The sequence below is a fragment of the Plecotus auritus genome (assembly GCF_963455305.1).
Source record: "Plecotus auritus genome assembly, chromosome: 8".
In the NCBI taxonomy this organism is placed as follows: Eukaryota; Metazoa; Chordata; class Mammalia; order Chiroptera; family Vespertilionidae; genus Plecotus; species Plecotus auritus.
Window position 1 is genome coordinate 34,112,423 of NC_137782.1, and position 27,785 is coordinate 34,140,207.

The 27,785-nt window shown below is 39.3% G+C and overlaps 1 protein-coding gene across 8 annotated transcripts in view; it reads right to left on the reverse strand.

The window, feature by feature from the left end:
- Nucleotides 1-27,785, reverse strand: part of ANKRD12 (ankyrin repeat domain 12) — a 108,557-nt gene that overhangs the window by 23,570 nt on the left and 57,202 nt on the right. For 4 of the 8 annotated variants that reach the window (XM_080685947.1, XM_080685948.1, XM_080685950.1 and 1 more), the window contains 4 exons: nucleotides 25,226-25,426; nucleotides 22,311-22,453; nucleotides 19,088-19,235; nucleotides 10,884-10,963 (listed from right to left, as the gene is read on the reverse strand). In XM_080685947.1, the coding sequence (XP_080542073.1) occupies nucleotides 10,884-10,947 (64 nt within the window). In that variant the 5' untranslated portion in view covers nucleotides 10,948-10,963; nucleotides 19,088-19,235; nucleotides 22,311-22,453; nucleotides 25,226-25,426. The remainder of the gene's footprint in view (nucleotides 1-10,883; nucleotides 10,964-19,087; nucleotides 19,236-22,310; nucleotides 22,454-25,225; nucleotides 25,427-27,785) is intronic. The other 4 variants (XM_080685944.1, XM_080685943.1, XM_080685946.1 and 1 more) reach the window with 1 other exon arrangement.

Here is a 27,785-nt window from a genome sequence, read left to right on the forward strand (position 1 = left end):
TGGATTTATAACTGCTCGTACATATGTTAAAAAATTCTTCATTCCCAATTACCAATATTGCAATACATAATACCAAACTCCAAAACTTTATATTGCAAAAAAGGAACAACTATTTTGGGAGTATTTGTTTCGGTCCTTGATTAAATGAATACAAAAATATGTACTTATACAGCAGGTGTTATTTTTTTCTGTTAACATCTTATTTATAATTTGTTCTTAAGGACTTCCCTACTTGCAGTCTTCAAGGATTTAATTCTTATGTTTATATATAACTATTCTATTTATATTCTGTTTCTCATCAAATGAAGTTTTACTGGAAATTGGGAATAATTTTTTTCCTTTGTATATCCCATAAAATATCAGTTCTACACTGAGCATGAGTCTAAATATTAATTATGCTCTGCCAGGCACACAGTGCTAGGAGATAGGGGTGAAAAGATGAAAAAAAAACAAACAAAAAAAAAACTAGTCCTGCCCCTTAACAGTTATATAATCTGCCAATTGCTAAAATGGCCGTAGATACTAGGTCTAAAGGATGTACTTGGGAAAGTCTGCTTGGGAGAACTGGAGAAGGAAAGCAGGCTTTTCTCAAAAACATAGCATTGAAACTAAGGTATAAAGGATATATAAAAATTTCAGGTAGAATTTAAGGGTATAAACAAGCATCTCAAATCACAGCATGTATACCATTTCATATATTTCTCTTTTCATTTAACAGATCACAGAAATTTTCTTTTGAAGTTACATTTCTTCATTACTATTTTAAGGGCTGTGTATTACCTTGAGTTAATATGTAATCATTTAAACTGGTTTTTCTACTGATGGGACATTCAGTTTGCCTCAAATTATTTAATATCATAGATATTTAATAATATAGAAAAATGTATGTAGACGTATGAGGGGCAAAACAAGATTGAACATAGTGATAATTATTAAAACTGAGTAATAAATATATATGGGCTTGTAATACTACTATTTCTACTTTTGCATATATTAGGTTTCTATAATAAAAGTAAAAACATTTGTACAGAATAAAACAAAAACCCTTAAATACATATACTATAGTTTTAAATATAATTTTCCTAATTTTCTGAACAAAATCAGGTAAGATGCAAAATATTTTCAGGAATACATTATATATGAGCATGTATCATTTCATCAAAGATTTTAAATCAGTTAATGGTAGGCTCCATAGCAAAAAACACAAAAAACACCCCCCACCAGCTAGTTTCTTTCATTTTCAGAACCTTTTTGCCCAAAGGAAGATGCTACACTCAAATACAACGAAGACTGTAGTCTCAGCATACATCATAACAGGTATCATTAAGTCAAATAAACATACACTAAATTCATACTGCAGTTATATGCTGACATTAGGGTCATCTGACTCTGAATGTATACAGGTTCTGCCATTAACTCTAGGTTCAAATCTTTGCTCTGTCATTTAATAGGTCAGTAACCTGATATGAGGGATTAATTTATAGGGCTATTGTGAGGATTAAATGAACTTACTAATGTAATGTGCCTAGCATATCCTGACACATACCATGAATGAGATAAATATTAACTCACTGCCTAGAAAAATGTTATCATTAAATTAAAATATTTAAATAAAATGTTTAACATCAAATATTGCCTTATTCAATAAAGCACACATTAATTTAAAAAGGCCAAAGCTGAATTCCAGAATTTTTCCTATTTGCTTAACTTTGTACCAGAAGATTAAAGACATAAATATTCAAGCTAACTCCAGGCACGTCACTTATTATAGGGTTACAATGGAAGTCGATGGTCCTTTAGACTGAGGGCAGTGGAAAATATCAGTCTTTCAAGTAAACAAAAAGCATATATACAAATATGGACTTTTCATGGAGGGGGGGAGGGAGGGTAATGAGGGGAGAGAAGAAATAGAATGAACTAAGAAATAATCCTATCTAATAAGGAAGGAATATGGTAATTGACCATCACTCTGTCACAAAGATGGCCGCACCCACTTGACGGGGGACCTCAGGCCATGCCCCCCACCCAGCAGGGCTTGACAGGGGACCTCAGGCCGTGTCCCCTACCTGGCGGGGCTTGACGGAGGACCTCAAGGCACCCCCCCCACCCCGGTCTAGGCTGGGGGACCTCAGGGCACGCCCCCCCCCCGTCCTGGTGCCGGGCCAGGGGACCTGAGGCTATGCCCCCTGCCCAGCAGGGCTTGACAAGGGTGGGACTAGCCTGGTCTGGATCTAGCCCAATGGGGGGGGGGGGTAGCCGGGTCTGGGTGCATGTGGGTAGACGGGGACTTGACTCTGGGTCCCATGTTGAGCCCCAGACTCTGACAGGAGGAAGGTTTTCATATACATTTTACTAATTTTCTTTCATCTCTGACACTTCCATTATAGAGAAAGGGCAAATAGCAATATTAAATTATTTCCTCTAATTAATCCCCTTTTAATGTGCATGAATTTCGTGCACCGGGTCACTAGTCCTATATAATAAAGAGCTAATTAAATGGTCATCATGCCCTCACACCCTCATGCCGGGGCCGGGAGACCTGAGGCCACACGCCCTGCCCTGGCACCGGGGCTGGGGGGCCCTGAGGCTGCACCCCCTGCCCCGGCGCCAGGACCGGGGCACCTGAGACTGCGCCTCCTGCCCGGCAGGGATTGATGGGGAACCTGAGGCCACGCTCCCCGCCCCAGTGTCGGGGCCAGGGGACCTGAGGCCAGGCCAGGGGACCTTAGGCTGCGCCCCCCACCCTGGCGCCAGGGGACGTGAGGCTTCACCGGGGGACCGGAGGCTGCACCCCCCACCCGGTGCCAGGCTGTGGGACCTGAGGCTGAGCCCCCCACCCAGTGGGGCTTGACAGGGGACCTGAGGCTGCATCCCCTGCCCCGGCGCTGGGGCTGGGGGACCTGAGGCTGTGCCCAACCCCACCCCACCACACTCCCAGCGGGGCTTGACGGGGGACCCGAGGCTGTGCCCCCCGCCCGGCTGGGCTTGATGGGGATCTGAGGCTGCACCCCCCGCCCTGTGGGGCTTGACAGGGGTGGGGCCGGCCAGGTCTGGGTCTCACACGATTTCAAGGTGCAAGCGGAAACTTGACTCTGGGTCCCACGGCGTGCCCCAGACTCTGACAGGAGGGAGATTTTCATATACATTTTACTAATTTTCTTTCATCTCTGACATTTCTATTATAGAGAAAGGGCAAATAGCAACATTAAAATATTTCCTCTAATTAGTTCCCTTTTAATGTGCATGATTTCATGCACCGGGCCACTAGTTTTCTTATGTTAATGTCTGGTGGAATTTATATTTTTATAAATAAAAGCACTAGTCATAATTGATGACCACTTGCATAAATTATTTTTTAGTATTCCTCAAAGAAAGGAGAAGGAAAATGGGAGTGGAGATAGTGAAGAGGGGACACATTACACAAACTCTATTTCATGTGCTAACTGCAATATAATGCCATTATGTAATGATTTAAAAAGTTTCTACAATTTATGTGGAAGAAAATTATCCTTGACAAAAGCTTAAAATGAACACCATATTTATGCAAGTCTGTAAGTTGTCTTATTCATCTTTGTATCTACCTTATAGGCCCAGAATATGACTATGTAATAATGTTAAAAAAAATTTCCCTGACCAGTTAGTAAGTGGCAGAGCAAGGTCTTCAAATTCTATTTTTTTTTATTCCAAAATTGGTACTCACAACCATTATACCATATTACTTCTGAGTACATAAAAGATACCGAATATAGTCAAGAAGAACTATACAAACACCCAGGAAAATGAGGCCATAATTTGTGATCATTCATAAGCCCTCAATAAATACCTTTCACTTCTGTGTTTATTTCATGATTAAGAAAACAACTCTGTCACAAAATCTAGGATCTAAAATAAAGTATGGTATTAAATGAGGTTTACTGTTAGTTTACATATAAAAGGCTTTGAACAAAAAAGAAAAAGCAGTAACATAATGCTTTAAACATACCCACCTGAGGTTATAGTTGAATTTCAAATATAAATGTGCTATTTGTCTATTCTTTGCTTGATCTTGAAATATTCACATCTTAGATACACAATACCTTGATTTATATATTCCATATGTACATGAAATAACATAGATTAAAAATATCTCATTCATGCCCTAACTGGTTTGGCTCAGTGGATAGAGCGTCAGCCTGCAGACTCAAGGGTCCCAGGTTCGATTCCAGTCAAGGGCATGTACCTTGGTTGCGGGCACATACCCAGTAGGGAGTGTGCAGGAGGCAGCTGATCGATGTTTCTCTCTCATCGATGTTTCTAACTCTCTATCCCTCTCTCTTCCTCTCTGTAAAAAATTAATAAAATATATATAAAAAAAATCTCATTCATGACTATAAAGCAATGCAATTTATAGAAAATAAAAAAGTCCAGGAAGGGGAAAATAGGTAGTGGTCAAAGGGTACAAATTTCCAGTGTTAAGATGAAAAAGCTCTGAAGAGGTAATGTATAGCATGGTGACTATAATTAATAATACTGTATTGTCTATTTGAAAGCTGCAACAGATTTTGACTTGAAGTTACTGAGAAAGGGGGGCCTGTGCACATCTGTGCCTCAGTTCTCAGAGCTGCTATTATGTTGCTAAGCTGTTGCTAAGGCTGAGCCATGGAACAAATGTTACATGGACAAATAAGAACTTTACTTACTTCCTTGTAGTTTTAACCACTCTCATTTGCATACTTGGAACTAACCAATCCCTGTAAACCTAGCCATCAATCTTTCATTTGTATGAAAGAATTACATTTAAGTAACTCCTTTAGCAATGCTTATTCTATTTCCTCCACTAGTAGGCCCGTTGCATGATATTCATGCAAGAATAGGCCTTGCTTCCCCTGGCTTCGCTCCCGGCTGCCTGGGAACCTGCAAGTCCTCGCTCCCAGCCAGAGCACTGTTCCTGTTGCTTCCTCCCACTCCGCACCTGCATATGAAAATTAACCCACCATCTCTGTCAGGTTAATTTACATACTCACTCCTGATTGGCTGTGGGCGTAGCGGAGGTACGGTCAATTTACATGTTTGTCTAATATTAGGTAAGATTGTTAAGTATCCAAGTTTCCCCCATCCCAACCAGGTGACTATGCAATTGCATATCTTTTTTATTTTCCTTTGCATATCTCAGCTTTCCAGCAAATGTCTTTTCATTTGCTTTTTAGTCATTTAATAAACCCTCTTTCTTTTAATTGACCTGTTTATATTTATGTTCATTTGTCTATCAATTGTTTGCCCTTGATTGGTTGATGTTTAATAATTATTTATGTGTTCTGTATACAAATCCTTGTTATATATGTATGCATTAAAAATATTTCATGTAAAAAAAAAATCCTCACCCAAGGATATGTTTATTGATTTTTAGAGAGAGAGAGAAAGGGAAACATCGATGTGAGAAACATCCGTCAGTTGCCTCCCATATGTGCCCCAACGGGAGATGGAACCTGAAACCAAAGTATGTGCCCTGGCCAGGAATTGAACCTGCAAACTTTTTGGTGTATGGGATGATACTCCAGCCAACCAAACCACCCAGCCAGGGCACTAGTAGTTTTTATTTTAAATATTAGAGGCCCAGTGCACAAAATTTGGGGGAGTGGGCCTAAGTCATCAGTCAGATATACTTAGCGCTGCCGCGGAAGCTGGAGAGGCTCCCACCACTGCCGCTGCGCTCGCCAAGTGTGAGCCTGGCTTCTGGCCGAGCGGCGCTCCCCCCGGGGAGCACACTGACCACCAGGGAGCACCTCCTGCATTGAGCGTCTGACCCCTGGTGGTCAGTGCGTGTCATAATAACTGGTTGACCCGTCATTCAGTTGCTTAGGCTTTTATATATATACTAGTAGCCCTGCGCATGAATCCGTGTGCCAGTAGCTCTCTGCTGCCCTCCTCTGTAGCTCCCCCCGTCCCCACTCCCTCCTCATAGCTTGCTGCCCTGCCCCCTCCTGTAGCTTTTCGCTGCCCACTTGTAGTTTGCTGCCCCACTCTCCTGCAGATCCGTGATCTGGTCGTTACACGGTTGGTCGTTACGCCTCAAAGCATAATGGATAATTAGCATATTCCTCTCTTATTATATAGGATAGACTAGAGGCCCGATGCACGAAATTCGTGCAAGAGTAGGCCTTCCTTCCCCTGGATGCTGGCACCAGTTTCCCTCTGGCACCTGGGACCCAGGCTTCCCTCCAGCACCCAGGATCTGGGCTTCCCTCCGGTCGCCAGCAGGCTCCCGGGATCCGGGCTTCCCTTGCAGCTCTGGCTTCGTCTGGAAGGATGTCCAATCTAATTAGCATATTACACTTTTATTATTATAGATGAGAAATTTGATGTCAATCTCTTCCTTTGTAGGTAACATGTTTCCTTCTTATTCTGGAAGCTTGTAGGATTTAAAAAATTTTTTATCCTTGAAGTTGTGATTTATCAACATGTGAGGTTTCTTACCCCTTCCCCCCTCTTTTTTTTTTTCTTTTTACTATTTCCCTTTGATCTATAAACACAAGTCTTTCTTCAGTTAAAGGACACTTTCTTTAATTTAAAAATATTTTCTATTTACTAATATTTGTAAGATGAATACTATATATCCTGGATATGGTTTTATGGTTTTTTAAAATCATTTTTCTTACTATTTCCAATGTCTTTTAACAAGTGTTTTATATTTTGCTCTTAGACCTCTCAGATCTTCAGCAATGCCCAGTGTATTCTTTAGTCCTATATAGAATATTTACTTTCAGCAGTGATAATTATTAATTCTAAGGATTTTCCTGGTCTACTTTTTCACAGTAGCCTTTTGTTATCATGGTTAGTGGATCAATTCCCACCAAGATCTCCAGAAATACTGAGAATAACTTACCCTTCTGCTTCCTATATTATTTACATTCTCCAGGATCAATGGTTCTGTTTGTTCATCTTGGCCCTTCTTGTCTTTCATTCAGTTGGTTTTCCTAAAATATCTGGATTTCTTTTCATATTAATATAGAGAAACTAGTTTCTTCAGCATTTTGTGGAAAATCTTTACAATAGGCTTCACTCTTGAGTTAGAAGCCTATTCCTAGTGATCTGTGGTTCTCTCTAATCTCAGTCTTTTGCTAAGACCGTCCGTTCCCTGAACAGGCTGAGTCTTACTTTTAGAGACTCTCTGGGGTTTCATTGGGATGAATATTTCACAATGGTTGCAGGCCTCTCATGTCTATTTTGGGTTGTTCCTTAGTTCTGCAATAATTTACTAACACAACTAATATATTTAAGAATTATACAAATATAACTTATTTATGTTACTTAAGCAAAGAAGTAACGTTAGAAAAAGACTTGGATTTTCAAAACAAAACTTTATAGGTTTCATATTCCTAAACTGATTGAGAGATGTAGCTCACAGATAGGGAAATATAATATTAGGTAATTTTATACTGTCTCATCTAAATTTTCATTTCTTTACCTCAATTTTCCTAAGTAAAGATTAGGTATTTTAATTCTATTTTGTAAGAGGAGAGAAGTTATACACCTAGCTGGAAATAAGTATGCCATATAAGAACGGATTTTCACTTTATTTCTATAATACTAGATAAAGGTAGATAATTAAGTTAATTTAGGGGTAAGCTGGGGAGAGAAGAGAATATAATAAGTTGAAAATACTAAGTCTAAAAGAAAATCTACATAAGAATTAAAATAAAGTACCACAGCACTCTGTATACTCCCTCAATTAGTTATTACACTCTCTTTCTACTGAAATACCAGTAACACAGAAACTGATTCTATAAAATATAAATTAATCAAGATATTCAATCCCCCTCTGAAAATAGTGGTATCACTACAAAAATTTTGATGTCACTAAAGGAAACTGACAAAATCACCCAGTCTTAGCTATTCCATCATAAATATAGATATTACATGGAGGTCCTTTTAACCATGACTAGATAAATCATTTTTTTTCTGCAAGCAGGATGATATAGCTAAGGCCGAACTCATTTAAATGTATGCATATATAATTAATATTTTTAATTCAAAGCTCTTTATTTAAGGGTTCTGCCCAAATATACCCTTTATAGAGTTTTAGTTTTAAATATTCAGCAATATCTCAACTATTATAATTATGTGACAGACTCACTTTAAGTTGCTAGGCACCAGTAGAAATTCAATTTTTAAGGAAAACCATCAAGCTAACATACTTAAACAAAAGAAACCATTAGTTTTGGTATTTGCAATAAACAGTTTTACATATTTTGGGCAAATACACTTGAAATTTCTTGACTTCTATATTTACATTAATTTCAAAGAGAGATATTTGGCAGACTACTATTTTATCTAACATACAAAAATGTAAAGACATTTATTAATTTGCAGACATCCAAAGAATATCTTAGATGCAACCACAATTTCCCATTTATTTTTCTGATATATAAGCAAGTAAAAAATATAGAACTATGTAATTTTTATAGATGATGATAAAGGGTGAATGTTTACAATATATGTTAACTTAGGTATTCATTAACTTCTTTCCCTTTTTCTCCACTTAGCAAAATTGGATATAGACATTTTTCTTTAAAAAACACTCCACCTAGAATTAAAAATTCTTAAGCTTTGGAACTGGTTTGATATAATTAATACACATAAAACACATGATACAACCTGATTTAAAAGTATTGACTTTCAAAAAAGTTAAATGTAGAGGTTTTGTTTAAGATTCAGGTTTAAGATATTTAGAAAAAACTGCACCATATGTCACAAAGCAGAGGATAAAAAGTAGAGCATGCAAAACACTATAATGGAATTTCTTTTAATTGGTCATTAAATAAAAGAATATCTCATTATCTATCCATGCTGTATGCCACCTCTCTGCACATAATAGACACCTAACTCCCTTTTCCTTTCTTCTAAGTACTGATACCACAGGGATATGTGAAAAATAAAAGTGATAAGTACCAAACATGGTGCTTGTTGAAACTCAACAAGTTGAGAAATAGATTTAATCAAATATGTTGTTTACAGCACTGGTTAAATCAAATAAGGTTCTTGGGTTATAAATGGATTATAATTTTTCATACTAGGCCTAATCTGTTATCTAACATAGACACTGGAATTGATTTTAAAATGCCATTTGGAAAACAAGAAGATAAAGTATTTTTTACATGTTAAATGGAGTAATCTTGAATTTTAGGTATACACTAGTACCCAAACTCCTTTTGCTATAAAATGCTCTATCAAGTTTAAATTTCTAATGATCAATTATGATATAGATTTTAATGCTCTAAAAACACTCTATGTAACTTCTTCCTGTAGTTTTTATATTTCTAAGGTTAAATGGTTTGCTCTAAAACTTTTTAAGGTGATGATTCTTCTTCCTTATGGTTAAATTGTTAACATCACATAATCCATTTAGTAAAAATGTATGGTATATTTTGGTTTAAATAATTGGTTTTTGGAGCTCTTGAATTATTGTCATAGTTCCATATATGCATGCATCAACACTTGTATTTCACAATTCCTGAAATATAAAACTGAGGAAGTGAATTTAATAAATTATGACAATATATTTAAATAGTTACAACTTACTGTTTTAACATTAAAAAAATAAGGCTTCAAAATACTGGGCATTTTGTGTATTTTTTGACACACAGATGCTCTCAGCAAGCACCAGTTTCCTAATCTATTTTATGGTAGACTCTAAAAGTAGCTTGTCTGTTTATTATGATGGAGCATTTGAGCATTTTCTAGTTTAAGTTTAAGTATGCAAGTAAGGAAAGTTTATAGCAGCTGCTTAATAAACAAGGCCAGACTATTAGCAGTCAAAGTAAGATAAGAAAAAGGTTAATAATCCTGACAATGACTGGCATTTTCAACATTATCCACTGAGAACTCTGTTTAAGTAATAAAATCAATGTCTGCAAACTTGTTAACAGAATCTCTACTCTGGCAATTAATGAATGTCTGAAAGTATGGGCAAGGACACTACGTGACACAGAGTTACCCTCATCTCTACTACCATAATTATGCTTTATGAGCACCATCTCTGAATAACTGAATTCTTAGCAGAATAGCAAGAAGCAATTGTTTGTAGCAAATACTATTATTACATGGAATTCCTGTGTAGGAATGTAATATTAAATGAAACCTTGGAAAAGGGCAGAAGTTAAGGGGGGAAAAAGACTAAAGAATTATGCAAATTTAAAAGTGTCACACATTTGTACACAAATAAGCTATATTAACCAGGACATGTATTCTTGCAACAACAGCGTAAATGTCTGATATGCACGACATAAAACTGCTATGCAGTGTGGTTCATGAACTGAGGCCAGTCTGCAGTTTATTACAAATTAATGATGAAATAAGGATCTTGTACCAGAAATGGGAATTAATTATGTCACTAGCACACTGAGTTCAGCTGACATGTTTTTTTTTTAGCATTCTTTTTGATGAAAGCAGTACATTTACATTCTGGCAAAAGTTCTTTATTATGAGAACCAGCAATAGTTTGTGGAATAGCTACTGAGTAGCACTATCATAAAAGCATAGCGCAATGCCTAATGGAATAAACCACACTTAAATGCTACATAATATAACACCCTTTTATTTACTCCAAATGTATTAACTTCTTTGAAATTTATAGTCTTGACCTTATTCTCTAACTTCGCAACACTTAAAGTGTATCTGTCACATGGATGACATGATATACCAGATGGGTAACAATGCTATTAGACTTTATACACAAACATCTGTGGGCAGTTAAGTTAATTCTCTATTAAATATTAACATATTCTGAATTTAGATTGGATGGTGTTTGATAAAGTCTAACAAGGACCTCATGTAAATTAAGCAATAAATTTGGGTATTTTCATCAGTCTTTTTTAGTAACTCCAAAATCTTTGTAAGATACTTACTGATGATTTTTGCATCATTCCTTGAAGGACTTTGATCAAGCAATAATTCGGGCACTTTCACCATGTAGAAAATAAATATTCTGAAAAATCAACACATAGCTAATGAGCACATGAAACAATCAAAATAAATGAAAATCAAAAAAGGTTCTAGAAGATCGTGTTCCACTCTAATTAAACATGTAAGTTCAAATAAAACACCTTTCTTCTTCCATGGGAAAAATCTGTTGCAGACCTTCTTTTTAAAAGAAAGTTTTATAACAAGGCTGCTTTCCACAGCTACTGCTTTCTAAAGAGACCAGAATTAGTTTGTGGCCACAAAACATGTAAAAATTAAAATACCACATAAAATTTCTATTTTTTAAATCTTATTTTCTTGCTTTTTTTATGGAAGCCAATGTAATTTCAGCTATCATAATCCTTATTTTACACAACACAAAGATGTTCAAATGACCTTCAGCTTGTCACTGCTAGATAGATTTATAAATTCTTTGAAAGTAGGAATGACAGAGATTAGTAGATTATGTTATTATCTACATTTTCTTAATAGGCTGTATCCCCAGTGCATAAACAATGCCCAACACATAATGAGTGCTCAAAAATAGTCGCTAAATAACTGAGCTGAAGGAAAAGGAGGAAGAGGAGTTTAGGATGACTATCAAGTATCCTATCTAATAGAAGAGTAATATGCAAATTAACCATCACTCCGCTACACCCACAAGCCAATCAGGAGCGAATATGCACATAAACCCAACCAAGATGGCTACGGCCACAGAGAGCAGGAGGGAGGCTTGTGTTTCCCCGGCGATGGAGGAAGCCAAGCTTTCCGTCTGCCCTTGCCGGCCTAGGCCTCCACTCAATGCTACGAAGCTTCAATGATAGAAGATAAATATAGCCCAATAGAAATGGCGGCAGCCACGGAGCTGGAGAGAGCAGGAGGCTAGGGTTGCCCGCGGAGATGGAGGAAGCCAAGCTTCTGCAGCCCTGGTCGGCCCAGGCCTCTGCTTAAGGCTACAAAGTTTCAATTATAGAAGATACATAAATTCCAACAGAAATGGCTGCCCCCTCGGATCAAGCAGAAGGCTTGGCTCCGCTTCCGGCTACAAAGTTTCAATTGTAGAAGATAAATAAACCCCAGATACCAGGGCCTCTGCTTGGGTCGCCAGGGGGCGTGGCCGGCCTGCAAACCACCACAGGCCCCTTGCCCAGGCCGACCCACACCTCAAGGGAACCCCCACCCTGATCCGGGACACCCTTCAGGGCAAACCAGCTGGCCCCCACCCATGCACCAGGCCTGTATCCTATCTAATAAAAGAGTAATATGCAGATTGACCATCACTCCAACACACAAGATGGCTGCCCCCATGTGGTCAAAGATCCTGCCCCCAAATGTAGACACAAGATGGCCACCACAAGATGGCCAGCAGGGGAGGGCAGTTGGGAGGGACCAGGCCTGCAAGGGAGGGCAGCTGAGGGTGATCAAGCCTGCAGGGGAGGGCAGTTAGGGGTGACCAAGCCGGCAGAGGAGGGAAGTTGGGGGCGACCAGGCCTGCGGTGGAGGGCAGTTAGGGGTGACCAGGCCTGCAGGGGAGGGCACTTGGGGGGGACCCAGGCCTGCAGGGGAGAGCAGTTGCGGGGGGACCAGGCCTGCAGGGGAGGGCAGTTAGGGGTGACCCGGCCTGCAGGGGAGGGCAGTTAGGGGTGACCCAGCCTGCAGGGGAGGGCAGTTAGGGGCATGCCCTTGACGGGCAGTCAGACATCCCTTGAGGGGTCCCAGACTGGAGAAGGTGCAGGCTGGGCTGAGGGAACCCCCCCCCATGCACGAAATTCGTGCGCCGGGCCTCTAGTCCTATATAATAAAAAGGTAATATGCAAACTGACTGAACGGCAGAACGACTGGTCGCTGTGACATGCATTGACCACCAGGGGGCAGATGCTCAATGCAGGAGCTGCCCTCTGGTGCTCAGTGCACTTCCACAGGGGGAGCGCTGCTCAGCCAGAAGCCGGGCTCATGGCTGGCAAGTGCACTGGCGGTGGCCAGAGCTTCTCCTGCCTCCAAGGCAGCGCTAAGGATGTCCGACTGCTGGGAAGTGGGCCTAAGCTATCAGTCGGACATTCCCCAAGGGCTCCCGACTGCAAGAGGGCGCAGGCTGGGTTTAGGGACCCCCATGAGTGCACAAATCTCGTGCACCGGGCCTCTAGTATGACATAAGTATAGCTGATTTATGTTACCATTGAAGGAAAAAAAAAACACCACAAGAGGAGTGTAAATAGAGAATCAAGTTCCATTCAGATACTCTTATTTCTGTGGAAATCTTAAATGGTAATAGCCAGAGGGGCAGCTAAATATATAGGTTTGAAAGCTTAAGAAAAATGTATGGAATAAAGAGATATCTGGAAGACTTCACCATATAGATGGCAGTTAGAACTATAAGTGTGGGTGGAGAATAAGTGTGGGTGGTAAGAGAAGAGGTTCCAGAAAGTAAAATCTTTAGAAAAATCAACCCAGGGGAATATGTGAAGGGAATAAGGAAAAAAATGAAGATGAGATTCTAGAAGGAAACTAAGAACAGTCTGGAAAGCCACATGAACACCAGAGTATTATGTCTCAGAAACCAAGACAGGAGAATTTTAGTAAGAATATGGTCAACACTGTCAAATTCTATAGAGAGACTGAGAAGACAGTTAAGGGATCTGGCAGTTAGATCATCCTATCTAATAAAAGAGTAATATGCAAATTGACCATCACTCCAACACACAAGATGGCTGCCCTCATGTGGACACAAGATGGCCACCACAAGATGGCCAGCAGGGGAAGGCAGTTGGGAGGGACCAGGCCTGCAAGGGAGGGCAGTTGTGGGCGATCAGGCCGGCAGAGGAGGGAAGTTGGGGGCGACCGGGCCTGCAGGGGAGGGCAGTTAGGGGCAATCAGGCTGGCAGGGGAGCAGTTAGGCATCAATCAGGCTGGCAGGGGAGTGGTTAGGAGGTGATCAGGCTGGCAGTCAGAAGCGGTTAGGGGCAATCAGGAAGGCAGGCAGGCGAGCAGTTGGGAGCCAGCAGTCTTGGATTGTGAGAGGGATGTCCGACTGCCCATTTAGGCCCGATCCTATGGGGATCGGGCCTAAATGGGCAGTCGGACATCCCTCGAGGGGTCCCAGATTGGAGAGGGTGCAGGCTGGGCTGAGGGACACCCCCTTCCCCCCCATGCACGAATTTTGTGCACTGGGCCTCTAGTCTATACTAATAAAAGGGTAATATGCTAATTAGACCGGATAGATCAGATGTGTTCTGGACATCCTTCCGGACAAAGTCGCAGCGGCTGCAAGGGCCGAGGAGGGCCGGCAGCTGCAGTGGCTGGTAGTGGCAGCAGCAGCAGCGGGGTGATGGGGGCGGCGCCTTCTCCTGATCAGCCTGGTCGCCTCCGCAGAGAAGGAACAGACCCAAGCTGTCAGTAGGACATCCCCTGAAGGCTCCTGGACTGCGAAAGGAGGCAGGCTGGGCTGAGGGACACCCCCGCCCCTGCAGTGCACGAATTTTCGTGCACTGGGCCTCTAATGTTAGTAATAATGATGTTAGTAAACATAGATTCAATAGAGTGTACTACAATGCACTTTAAGAAGGTTCATTGTGATGGGAAGGGCATAAGGGGTTAAATAAACAGGGATGCAGGGTAAGGGAAGATTCTGCTGAGTTGTACATTTATGTATACAAAAATATTATCACATGATTGCATTCAGCTCCCTTCCTTCCACCCAAATCACCCCCTTCTCTGCCATTCACCATCCCCCACCTGACACATGCCTTATTAGTAGCCTGACATACATGCTTTTGGATTTTCTCCATGCTTATAAAATTTTGCACAAATATATGAACACAAATGAACATACATATTGCTTTTTAAAACATTGTTCATTTTACAAAATTAGATATTATATTCATCTTAATTTTTTTAAGTTAGTATCTTATGAAAATCCTTCCAAGTAATTGGTATAGCATTAAGATATATTTTTTCATAGTTGTACAATAGCCTATCATGTGGCTTTATTCATCAATTTATACAACCAATGCTCTATCTGACTATGTATTTATGCTTTTTCTAGTCAAAACAGTGCTATAACAGTGGTTTGCCGCTCTGTTGACTAATGAGTTTGCTGACCACTGACCTAGACTCTTGATTCCAATAATTAGAGGCTGTTGTTGTCCCTTGTGATTAAGCCCCTATCCCAGTGGTCGGCAAACTCATTAGTCAACAAAGCTGCAGTTTGCTGACCACTGTGCTATAATAAACACTGGATATTCCCAGAAGTGACTGATAGAGCAAGGTGCATAAGTATCTTTAAAAATGTTTTTATAATAAACTTTGAACTTAACATAGTAGACAGAATGTTATGTTATGCTGAACCCCCATGTACCCATTACTCAGCTCCAACAGCCATCAATCTTTGGCCAATCCATACCCTCTATTCATCCTGCTGCTTTGTCATTGTGAAGCATATCCCCATTCAAGTTATTTTATCTAGAAATATTTCAATATGTATCTTTAAAAGATAAGAGCTCTTGTATTTCACCAGCTGCTGTCAGACAGTTTTTCAAGACTGTAACAATTCACACATACCTCCATTTACCCTTTTCTCATATTAGGTAACCAAGTTTATAAGTTGTTGGTTTATTCTTCCATTATTTTTTTTAAAATTTTCAATTACAATTTACATTCAATATCCTATATAATAAAGAAGTAATATGTAAATTAACCCTCACACCCTTACAAGGTGGCTGCCTACGACCAGGCCGGCAGAGGGGTTAGTGAGGGACAACCAAACGACTAAACAAGCAGGCTGTGTGGGGTGACCAGGCCAGCGGGGGGGGGGGGGGGGGGCCACGAGGGGCAACTAGGCCAGCAGGGGGAGCAGTTGGAGGTGACCAGGCCAGCAGGGGAGGCAGTTGGGGGCCAACAGGCCTGTAGGGGAGGGGCAGTTAGGGGAGACCAGGCCGGCAGAGGGGGGCAGTTGGGGGCAACCAGGCTGGCTGGGGGAACAGTAAGGGGTGACCAGGCCGGTGGCGGGAGCAGTTAGGAGCAACCAGGCCAGCAGGGAGGGGGCAGTTGGGGGTGACCAGGCCGACAGGGAGGGTAGTTAGGGGCGATCAGGCCGGCAGGGGGGGCAGTTAGGGGCGAGCAGGCTGGTGCGGGGGTGGGGGGCAGTTAGGAGCAACCAGGCCGGCAGGGAGAGGGCAGTTAGGGGCAACCAGGCTGGCGGGGGGGGGGAGCTGTGAGGGGCGACTAGGCTGGTGGGGGGGGGCAGTTGGGGGCGTACAGGCCGGCAAGGGAGGGCAGTTAGGGGTGACAAGGCTGGCAGAGGGGGGCAGTTGGGGGCAACCAGGCCAGCTGGGGGGATAGTAGGGGTGACCAGGCTGGTGGGGGGGGGGCAGTTAGGAGCAACCAGGCCGGCAGGGAGGGGGCAGCTGGGGGCGAACAGGCCGGCAGGGAGAGCAGTTAGGGTTGATAAGACCAGCATGCAGAGGCAGTGAGGGGCGATCAGGACAGCAGGGGGGGCAGTTAGGGGCGACCAAGCCGGCATGCAGAGGCAGTGAGGGGCGATCAGGCCGGGAGAGGGTCAGTTAGGGGTGACCAGGTAGGCAGGCAGGTGAGCGATTAGGAGCCAGCGGTCCTGGATTGTGAGAGGGATGTCCTGAGGATCGGGCCTAAACCGACAGTCGGACATCCCCCGAGGGGTCCCGGATTAGAGAGGGTGCAGGCTGGGCTGAGTGGACCCCCCACCCCGTGCACGAATTTCATGCACTGGGCCTCTAGTTATTTTATATTAGTTTCAGGTGTACAGCATAATGGTTAGACAATCATATACTTTCCAAAGTGTTCCCCCTGGTACTTCCAGTATCCACCTGGCAACATATACAGTTATTATAATACTAGAGGCCCGATGCACAAAATCTGTGCAAAGGACTTGGCCCTCACAGCCCCAGCTTCGTCCGGAAGCTTGTTCAGCTATCTGGTCTAATTAGCATATTATGCTTTTATTATTATAGATATTATAGATTATAAGATTACTGACTATATTCCTCATGCAGTACTTTACATCCCCATGACTATTTTGTAACTACCAATTTGTACTTCTTAATCCCTTCATTTTTTTCACCTAGTCCATCTAAGCTCCTCCCTCCATTATTTCTTTTAAAATATGTAAGAATGTATACATATTGATATACCTTTAAATTGTTAATGTCTACAGTGATTTTTCTTTTATCCTGACAGGTGAATAATACTGTAGTCAGGTAGAGGACTCTTTTTTTTTTCTAAGTTTGATATTTTTTAAAAAAACGTATTTTTAAAGAATATTCTGGATCTTGTTTGTGCCATTTATCTTAACTAAATTTTGTACAAATTTCCCCCAGAGAAATATAAATCACCTATTAAATACATTATTTTTTTAGTCTTGCCTATTTTCAATTTTGATATGCCTTTTAAACATTAACATTTTTTTCCTACCGATTCTTCCTTTTTCATTCCCATATAATTTATCTCTTGAAAAATCAAAGCCATTAGGGTTTCCCACAGTCTAGATTTTGCTTGGTGCAGTACAGCAGCATATTCCTCTGACTTTGGTATTTTCTGAAAATGGCAGCTGGATCCTGAGAATTGAAGAATAGTAGTGTAGTGTGTTCTTTCTCCCTCTTTTTAAAAAATCTAATGTTAGCAACTGTTGATGCTCAATGCTTACACATATTAACTGGGGTTTACAAAATGGTCAAACTTTTTTCTTTTTTACCTGCATTAACCTTATTTAAAAAACACTTCTCACCCAGCCGATGTGGCTCACTGGTTGAGGGTCAACCCATGAACGAGGAGGTCATGGTGCGATTCCTGGTCAGGGCACATGCCAGGGTTTTGGACTTGATCCCCAGTAGGAAGCTTGAAGGAGACAGCCAATTGGTGATTCTCTCTCATTATTGATGTTTCTACATCTCTCTCCCTCTCCATTCCTCTCTCTGAAATCAATAAAAACATATTAAAAAAAACAACCAAAACCAAACCAAAAACTTCTCACCTATAATGAGGTTACCTAATTTCTGCCTAGTTTTTAAGCTAAATTGGTTCTCTTATGATAAATTAATTAAAATAATTATGACTATGGACTATGGATTTAAACATATTTAATGAATTACAAATATTTGTTATTAATAGCCTTACTGAAGCTCAAACTATCCCATCTTTGGTCAATGGGAAACTGATCTAAGTTGTCTCCTAAGGCCTTTTGACAAGACCTTATAGTAGTCTTTCATAGCTTCCCTGAAATCAGCAATGACAAGATGTTGACAGCTCATCCTATATAATTCCTATCCCAGACTTAGTCACCCATTTTTTTCTAAAAAGCCTTGGTTTTCTTTTAGTAGAAAGCATGTCAAGATTATTATCTGGGCACTAGGAATGATTATTGGAATTAATAATTTCAATAACCTCCAATGTGGGGGTCATTGCTCTTAGATCTTTTCAATGGACAAAAGCAAGGCAATTTTATGTATTTGTATATATTTGAAATTTTATTTGGAAATAATTTCAAACTCACAGAAATTAAAAAATAAAAACTACTAAAAATTTTATATCCTTTATCCAGATTTGCCCATTGTTAATGTTTTTATTCTCTTGCTTTATAATTTGCTTTCACTATATATGCAAATATGTGTACGTATATATATATATATATATACTTTTCCTGAACTAGATGAGGTCAAATTATATACATCACTAGAGGCCTGGTACATGAATTCATGCACAGGTGGGGTCCCTCGGCCTGGCCAGCGATGGAGGCCTATCGGGGAGGGGGGCTGGCCAGCAGGGGGGAGGAACCCTGGGAGGTTAACCAGCCGGGGGAAGGGGCCGTGGAGGTTGGCTGGCTGCCCTCCCCTTATCGGGGCTGATGGGGTGGCCAGCTGGGGAAAGGTTCTACAGTGGACTTGACTGTAATATCAGCAATTTATAGGGGGAAAATCATGAAAATAGGGCAATGGCATCATGACTCCATTTACAAAGAGGACATGTAGCAAATAATAGGTTACTAAATTTACCAGTCTTACTAGCTAGCTAGCATTATTCGAAGGTATTCAAACATTTTATGTACTATAAAGTAGAAGTAAAATGTTCTACTAAACATTATGTCAAACAAACAGTTGAATACAGATTATCAGAAACAAACCTGTGTAACTTTCTTCATCATCAGATAAAGGCACCTCTCTTTTTAGTAGCAGTTCCAACTCCTCTGTTTCTGCGACATCCACTGGACGCTCTCCGTGTTTATTAGCTTGAAATGGATTTCCACCATGACGAAGTAACAGTTTCACTATCTGAATTAAATAGTAGGAAGATTTAATCACTTCATACTTGAATAATTTCAACCATTCTCTTGATAACATTGATAACATCATTCTGCCTCCATTCCTTACAGTGTGTCTCTTCTAAATCATGATTACTCTCTTCAAGTTCCATTTTCATTGCCTTCCCCCACCTGATGATCTTACCTACTAAAAAGAAATTTCTTCCTTAAAATTTAAACTGGGCAATTTTAGCAGTGAATCTCATCAGTTTCTTCCCTTTTCATCATACATTCAACAAATTATTTATTGAGAACCTATTAACAAGCACTACTCCAAGTTCTGAAGATAAATCAATAAACAAGAACAACAAGTTCCCTGGCTTCATGGAATATATACAGTTGACCCTTGAACAATACAGGGATTAGGGATGCCAACCCCCTGCACAGCTGACAATCCACGTATAACTTTTGACCCCCCAAATCCTGACTACTAATAGTGTACTGTTGACCAGAAGCCTTACCAATAATGATCAATTAACACCTATTTTATATATTACACACTGTATTCTTATCATAGAGTAAGCCAGAAAAAAGAAAATTTTATCAAGAAAATCATAAGGATTGGTCAAGATTGTCAGCGAAGGAAAATGTGGTACTCATATCCTCCCATAACCTTATCAAAATTATTACTAAACTACTTAATAAGCAAGAACTACAAGTGTTCCCCTTTTAATCAGGAATAAGACAGGGATGGGTGTCCGCTTTCATCACTCTTAACATAGCACTGGAAGTCCTAATTACAGTAAACAGATAAGGAGAAACAGACATCCAAACTGGAAAGGAACAAGTAAAACTGTCATTATTTGCAGATGATGTGACACTATAAATAGAGAACTATAAAGATTCCACCAAAAAAGTACTAGAACTGACATATAGATCAACATAACAGAACAGAGAGCCCAGATATAAACCAACACCTTATAGTCAATTAATATTTCACAAAGGAGGCAAAAACATACAATGGGCTAAAGATTTCAATAAATGGTGCTGGGAAAATGGGACAGATATATGCAAAAAATAAAACTAGATCACCTTCTTACACCACACAAAAGAATAAACTCAAAATGGATTAAAACTTAAATCTTTGACTTGAAACCATAAAAATCCAACAAAACATAGGCAGGCAGTAAAATCGCAGATATTTCTCGGACAATATTTTTTTCCTGATATATCTCCTCTGGCAAGGGAAACAAAAGAAAAAATAAATGGAAGTACATCAAACTAAAAAGTTTTCGCATAAAAAAAGAAAGCCATCAACAAAATGAAAATATAGCCCACTAAATGGGAGCACATTATTTGCCGATACATCTGATAAGGGCTTAATATCCAAAATATAAAGAACTTATACAACTCAACACCAAAAAACAAAACAAAAAAAACCCCCACAAAACACCCCAAAAACAATCCAATTAAAAAATGGGCAGAGGACCTCAATACACACTTCTTCAAAGAGGAGATATGGATGACCAATAAACATACGAAAAGATGCTCAATGTTACGAAATGCAAAATAAAACCACAATGAGATATCACTTCACACCTATCAGAACGGCTATCATCAATAAATCAACAAACAACAAGTGTAGTCCAGGATGTGCAGAAAAGGGAACTCTCATGCACTGTTGGTGGGAATGTAGACTGATGCAGCCACTGTAGAAAGCTGTGTGAAGTTACAGCAAACAATTAAAAAAGGAACTGCTTTATGACCCAGCAATTCCATTTCTGAGAATTCATCTAAAGAAACCCGAATCAAACTCACACTAATTTGAAAGAACATATGCACCCCTATGTTCATTGCAGTTATTTACCATAGGTTAGATTTGGAAGCAGCCCAAGAGTCCATCAGTAGATGATGGGATAAAACAGCTATGGTACATTTACACAATGGAATACTACTCAGCCATAAAAAATAAGAAAAATTTACCTTTTACCATATAATTTCACTCATATGTGGGATCTAATGAACAAACTGAACTGACAAGCAAAACACAGACAGACTCATAAATAGAGAAAAGCTGACAGCTCTGGGATGAGGAGGCTTGGGGGGTAAAGGGACTGAGCAAAAAAGAAAAAAAAAGAGAGTAAGAACTGCCCTGTCAGTGTGGCTATATGGTTGAGTGTCAACCTATGAACCAGGAGGTCAGGGTTCGATTCGTGGTCAGGCCACATATCTAGGTTGTGGGCTCAATCCCCAGGGTGGGTGTGCAGGAGGCAGCCGATCAATAATTCTCTTTTATCACTGATCTTTCTCTCTCTCTCTCTCTCTCCCTCTTCCTTCTTCTATAAAATCAATAAAAATATATTTTTAAAAAAGAAAACCTATTTGGAAAAATAGTGATGGAAAACTTCCCTAACCTGGTGAGGAAAATAAACACCAAGTCCAGGAAGCACAAACAGTCCCAAACAAGATGAACCCAAAGAGGTCCACACCAAGGATGGTTTAGCTTTGATATCAACATGCCAAAGGTTGAAAATGCAAATGAAACTTAAAACCCAGTATGGTTCATAATATTACAGCAAAACTAATAAACATGATGTTCAGAGATACCATTAATTTGTGAGCATATATAATCATGTTTGAGTATAATACCATGTTTTTATTATTATACAAATAAACCATCTGAATATATTAAATAAGTAATGTCAGCTAAAATGCAGGCATAAATGTTATGTATACAGGAATCATTAAATATTAACAACTCTAAAAAAAGATAGGCAGTATGACACTGTACAATTTTTATTGTAAGTAAAATCCACTTTAACTACTGTATCTAGTTGTGTGATGAATGGCCTGGAAATAAAAATTTGCCAACCTATATAATTAATTATCAAATTAAATAAATTTTATGTAAATATAATACTAAACCTGACTATGCTAGGAATTAACAGGTCAAAGGCAGATAAAAGGAAAAATAAAATACAGATGAGCTCATCAGGCAATGAGTGAAATATGACAGGAGACTGTATGACTAAGAAGCAAATGAAATTACTCTGGGTTGAATTTATATTTTGAAAATGAGTATTACTGATTTTTCTACCATACTTACATCTCTATGCCCACTACTAGCGGAATCATGGAGTGGAGTGTCATCATCTAATCCTTGTGTGTTAACATCTGCTCCAGCTGCTATAAGTATCTTAGCAACATCGTAATATCCAACATTGCAGGCTTCATGCAGTGGTGTCCAACCTAAAGTTAGAATGTTAATTTAAGCATATGGTTCACTAAAATGCAGGAATAAATATTATATATAGAGGGATCATTAAATATTAACAAGTCTAAAAAAAGTTAGGGAGCATGACACTGTACAATTTTTATTGTAAGTAACATCCACTTTAACCACTACATCTAGCTATTTGATGGATTGGTCTTGTAATAAATATAATTATATACATATATATATTTCCATATACATAAGCATGTATGACATATTGATTCTCAATGCAAATACAGAAGGAAAAAGGAGTGACAAAAAAGAAATAAATACCTGGGAACACCACTAATTTACAGAAGGTTCATTCATGATAATATTATTTCCATTAAAGCTAAATTATTTGGCAAAATATTAAACATTTAAGCTTATCCAATAAATATAAACTTGCTAAAATTTATAATCATCTGACTATGGAAAAAATAGAAAAAAAAGAGGCAAAAATTAACAACCTTGTAAGGGTCTTTCATTCAGCAAACAAAAACCCCTTTGTTTTAAGCGCTTTCTTTCATCTGTTAAGTCAATACAATCTTTTCTGAATTTAATATTTATTTAAACTGGAATAACTTTATCATTTTAATTACTATTATATTAGAAGAAAGTTATATGTTCATGAAAGAAAAATTAGAAAACATAAAAACTACAAAGCACAGCCCTAGCTGGTCTGGTTCAGTGGATAGAGCGTCAGCCTGCAGACTGAAGGGTCCCAGGTTTGATTCCGGCAAGGGCACATGCCTCGGTTGCAGGCTCCTTCCTGGTCCAGGCCTGGTTGGGGCTCATGCAGGAGGTAACCAATCGATGTGTTTCTCTCACATCGATGTTTCTCTCTGTCATTCCCTCTCTCTTCCCTCTCTCTAAAAATCAATGGAAAAATATCCTAGGGTAAGGATTTAAAAGAAACAAAAATCTACAAAGCACAAAATAAGCATTACCCATAATTTCAACACCTAGATACAATACTTGAAATAATTTCACATAAATCCTCCTAGTTCTATCCCTCTCATATCTATAATTTTAAAACAAAACTTGGAAGGTTGTTTAACCCACTTGTCACTTTTAATCCCGCATGTCACTTTTCTACAATATACTATTACACAGATTGAACATGCCATAATTTGTTTAAACAAGCTCCTATTGCTGGACATTTAAGTTATTTCTGATTTTTAAAAATTAGAAACAATGCTGCAACAAATATCCATATAACTAAATCTTTATGCACATTCATAATTATACAATTAAGATAAATGCTAGAAAGTGAATTGTTAGACCAAAGGAAAAGTACAAATTTTTGGTTTCCAATAGATGATATCAAGTTTAAGTTCATTCTTTAAAGTTGATATTGTATATATCACCCTTTCCCTAATTCACACACAATAGAGAAATAAATTCCAGATGTATTTTAGTAGGCATATGTGTAAAAGCAAAACACAAACAAAATTTGGGAAAAAAAGAAAACAGGGGTATGGTTTTATGATTTAGGGGCAGAAAAGTCCGCCTTAAATAAAATACCAAAGAACCCCAAAATGAAAACAATAACTTATATAATTATATTAAAAACTTTAGTACAATAACACTGTAATGAAAATTCAAACGTGGCCACAGAAAGTAAAAACCTTTACATATTCAATAATTAAAATCTACACTAACATGAAGGGCTCTTACATATTAATATTACCAAACATAAGAAAAATGGGCAAAGAACTGGATCTCACAATTCACACAATACAAGAAATATTCACTGTCATTACTGATTAAGAAAGTCCAAATTAAAGATCTTTTTTTTTCAATTGCCAGAGTGCTAATAATTAAATCTATAATATCTAGTTTTAGTGAAGATGTGAAAAAAAGAGCTCTTTCTATAGTACTCTTGATGGTAGGGTAAACTGATAAAAGATTTTTCTGGAGGGTCATGTGCCTGTATTTCAAATATTTTAAAATATGCATTCCCTTTGATTCAGCAGTTTTCCTTCTAACTGGAATACTGACAATCCTTCCACCATAACTATACACAAAGATGTTTATACAAGTGTTCACTGAAGTATTGTCCATAGAATCTATACTATACAATGCCATACAGTTGTTGAAATGATTGAAGTAGAACTATCTGTATGTACTGACAAAATTTCTGTAACACATTAAGTAAAAAAAGGCAGGTTGTAGAACTAAAGGCTGATAGATATATTTGAGTAATTAAAATAAAACACCACTGCCCTAGTCAGTGTGGCTCAGTTGGTTGGAGCATCAACCCAAACAACGAAAGGTCTTGGGTTTGATTCCCAGTCAAGGCACATATCCAGGTTGCAGGTTCGATTCCTGGTCAGGGTTCTCTTGTGTTCTCTCTCTCTCTCCAAGAAAAATCTAACCCTGAAGATAAAAAATAAAAAAAACCACACCTCTTTACAGTCCTTTATGTTCAAGTTAATATCTTGAAAGACTTACAAATTAACTACTATGAAAACATTATAACTCTAATTCACCTAGAATAAAACCTAAATAAGATTTAAAAAATTTTATAATCTGTCAACTAAAAAATAAATTTAATATTTAAAAATCTGAGTAATTATTGACATGGAATTATAGCGAAGATCAGGGTTTTATGTACACAATCCAAGAGAGTTCTGTAATAAAGTGGGTTTTAGAATTCTTTTTTTAACAAGAATAAAAAATGTAGATTAAATTATATCCAGAACCTGTTTAGATAAATTTTAAATTTTAATTTCTGATAATTAGTATTTAATTACAGGTCTTACCTGCAAAATCTTTCACATTCACATTTGCTCCTAAACTTATTAATTCTTTGACTTGTTTCACATCTCCTCGAATAGCTGCCATGTGTAAAGGAGTTTCACCACGTTCATTTCGTTTATTAACTTTATCTTTTTGTCGAGATGAGGAACTTGGAGTTTTCTTTTGGGCTGGTGTTGTTTGTGATGGATGATTTGGTGTGGAATCTATAAGAACGGAGAAAGTGAAAAGTTCTAGGCTAAATATTTTGTATATTCATTTAAAGGCTTTTATAGATAATGTGCTAATTTCTGGAACAGGAAGAATATCTTCTCACCTTCACAATCTAAAACTTGACTTGGGTTTTACCCAAATACATGGAGTAGATTTTCCTTTAGGATTATCAAATATTGCATGAGCCAATTTAGAAAAAATATTTTATTCTATCAATTCATAAAATTGGTCTAAAATGAATAATAAAGAATCAGGTATGCATACTAAAGGTGTTTGCTCAGTGAATAATTTGATAAAACTGCTATTATTCTAAGACCTAGATGAAATGACATTAAGACTAGAGACACACCTCTGACTCAGACAAAGTATTGAAGTTGTACTCTGATATTAATATATTGCCAACTATATTATATATAAAACTATATATAGTTTTAACTCAACACATTGGAAACTTAAGTGCAAACTAAGGTCATGAATGATTTTACTATGAAAGTGAAATTTAACAACTATCCTATCTAATGAAAGAGTAATATGCAAATTAACCAGCACTCTGCTATACCCACAAGCCAATCAGGAGAGAGCATGCAAATTAACCCAACCAAGATGGCTGTGGCCATCTTGATGAACAGGAGGTTTGGGTTTCCCCGACAATGGAGGAAGCCAAGCTTTCCACACACCCTGGCAGGCCCAGGCCTCCATTCAAGGCTACAAAGTTTCAATTATAGAAGATAAATAAATCCCAGATACCAGGGCCTCCGCTTGGGTCGCCGAGGGGCGTGGCTGGCCTGCAAACCACCACAGGCCCCTAGCCCAGGCCACCTCATGCCCCAAGGGAACCCACACCCTGATCCGGGACACCCTTCAGGGCAAACCAGCTGGCCCCCACCCATGCACCAGGCCTCTATCCTATCTAATAAAGGAGTAATATGCAGATTGACCATCACTCCAACACACAAGATGGCTGCCCTATGTGGTCAAAGATGGCTGCCCCCATGTGGACACAAGATGGCCACCACAAGATGGCCAGCAGGGGAGAGAAGTTTGGAGGGACCAGGCCTGCAAGGGAGGGCAGTTGGGGGTGATCAAGCCTGCAGGGGAGGGCAATTAGGGGTGACCAGGCCAGCAGAGAAGGGACGACCGGGCCTGCAGGAAAGGGCTGTTGGGGGGGACCCAGGCCTGCAGGGGAGAGCAGTTGTGGGGGGAACCAGGCCTGCAAGCAAGGGCAGTTAGGGGTGACCAGGCCTGCAGGGGAGGGCAGTTAGGGGTGACCAGGCCTACAGGGAAGGGCAGTTAGGGGAGACCAGGCCTGCAGGGGAGGGCAGTTAGGGGTGACCAGGCCTACAGGGGAGGGCAGTTAGGGGCAAACAGGCTGGCAGGGGAGCAGTTAGGCATCAATCATGCTGGCAGGGGAGTGGTTAGGGGGTGATCAGGCTGGCAAGCAGAAGTGGTTAGGGGCAATCAGGCAGGCAGGCAGGCAGGCAGGCAAGCAGTTGGGAGCCAGCAGTCCTGGATTGTGAGAGGGATGTCTGACTGCCCGTTTAGGCCCGATCCCACCAGGATTGGTCCTAAACGGGCAGTTGGACATCCCTCGAGGGGTCCCAGATTGGAGAGGGTGCAGGCTGGGCTGAGGGACACACACCCCCATGCACGAATTTTGTGCACCCGGCCTCTAGTAAGAAATAAGGAAAGTTTGGGGAAAGGCCTTTAAAGAGAAAAAAAATATGCTTTGTTATGATTCCCATCTTTTGATTTGTTTCAGTTTCTCTATCAAAAACAAGAATGGTAAACTAGGTGATGTCCAATGTCCTCTTCTCCACATTTCATAACTACTGGGGGGGGAAAACAAAAAAAAACCCAAAAACTAGTTTCTTAATCAGTTAAGAATTCAAGACATATGTATAACATTAATAATTAATTCTAAAATTTACAACTATTTAAAAGAAACAACTACTCTAAGAGAAAAGTCCATGGAAAATAATTTTCTAGTGTAGTTAGAGCACTAACGTAACATCATCCTTTCCTCAATAAGAAAAAAGATTAAAGTTTACCTTTTTACTTTTAAGGTACATTTTGTCATTATAAGTTTCCTATCTATATCTATAACATACTCTCCATAAGAGGAAGGACCCTGTCTATCTTATTTATCACTACACCTTGACGTCTTAGACTCCTTGGTACATGGTACTCACACAATATTTGTTGAATGAATAAATGAATTTTATTGCAATTTTTATAGTCAAGTTGTTTATTAAGAAAACTAATGGTTGAACTTCTTAAAAACCAAAGAACATACTTTTTAATTCACACAACTTGCAAGGAATTTATATAAAACATTGTTAGCCATACCAAACC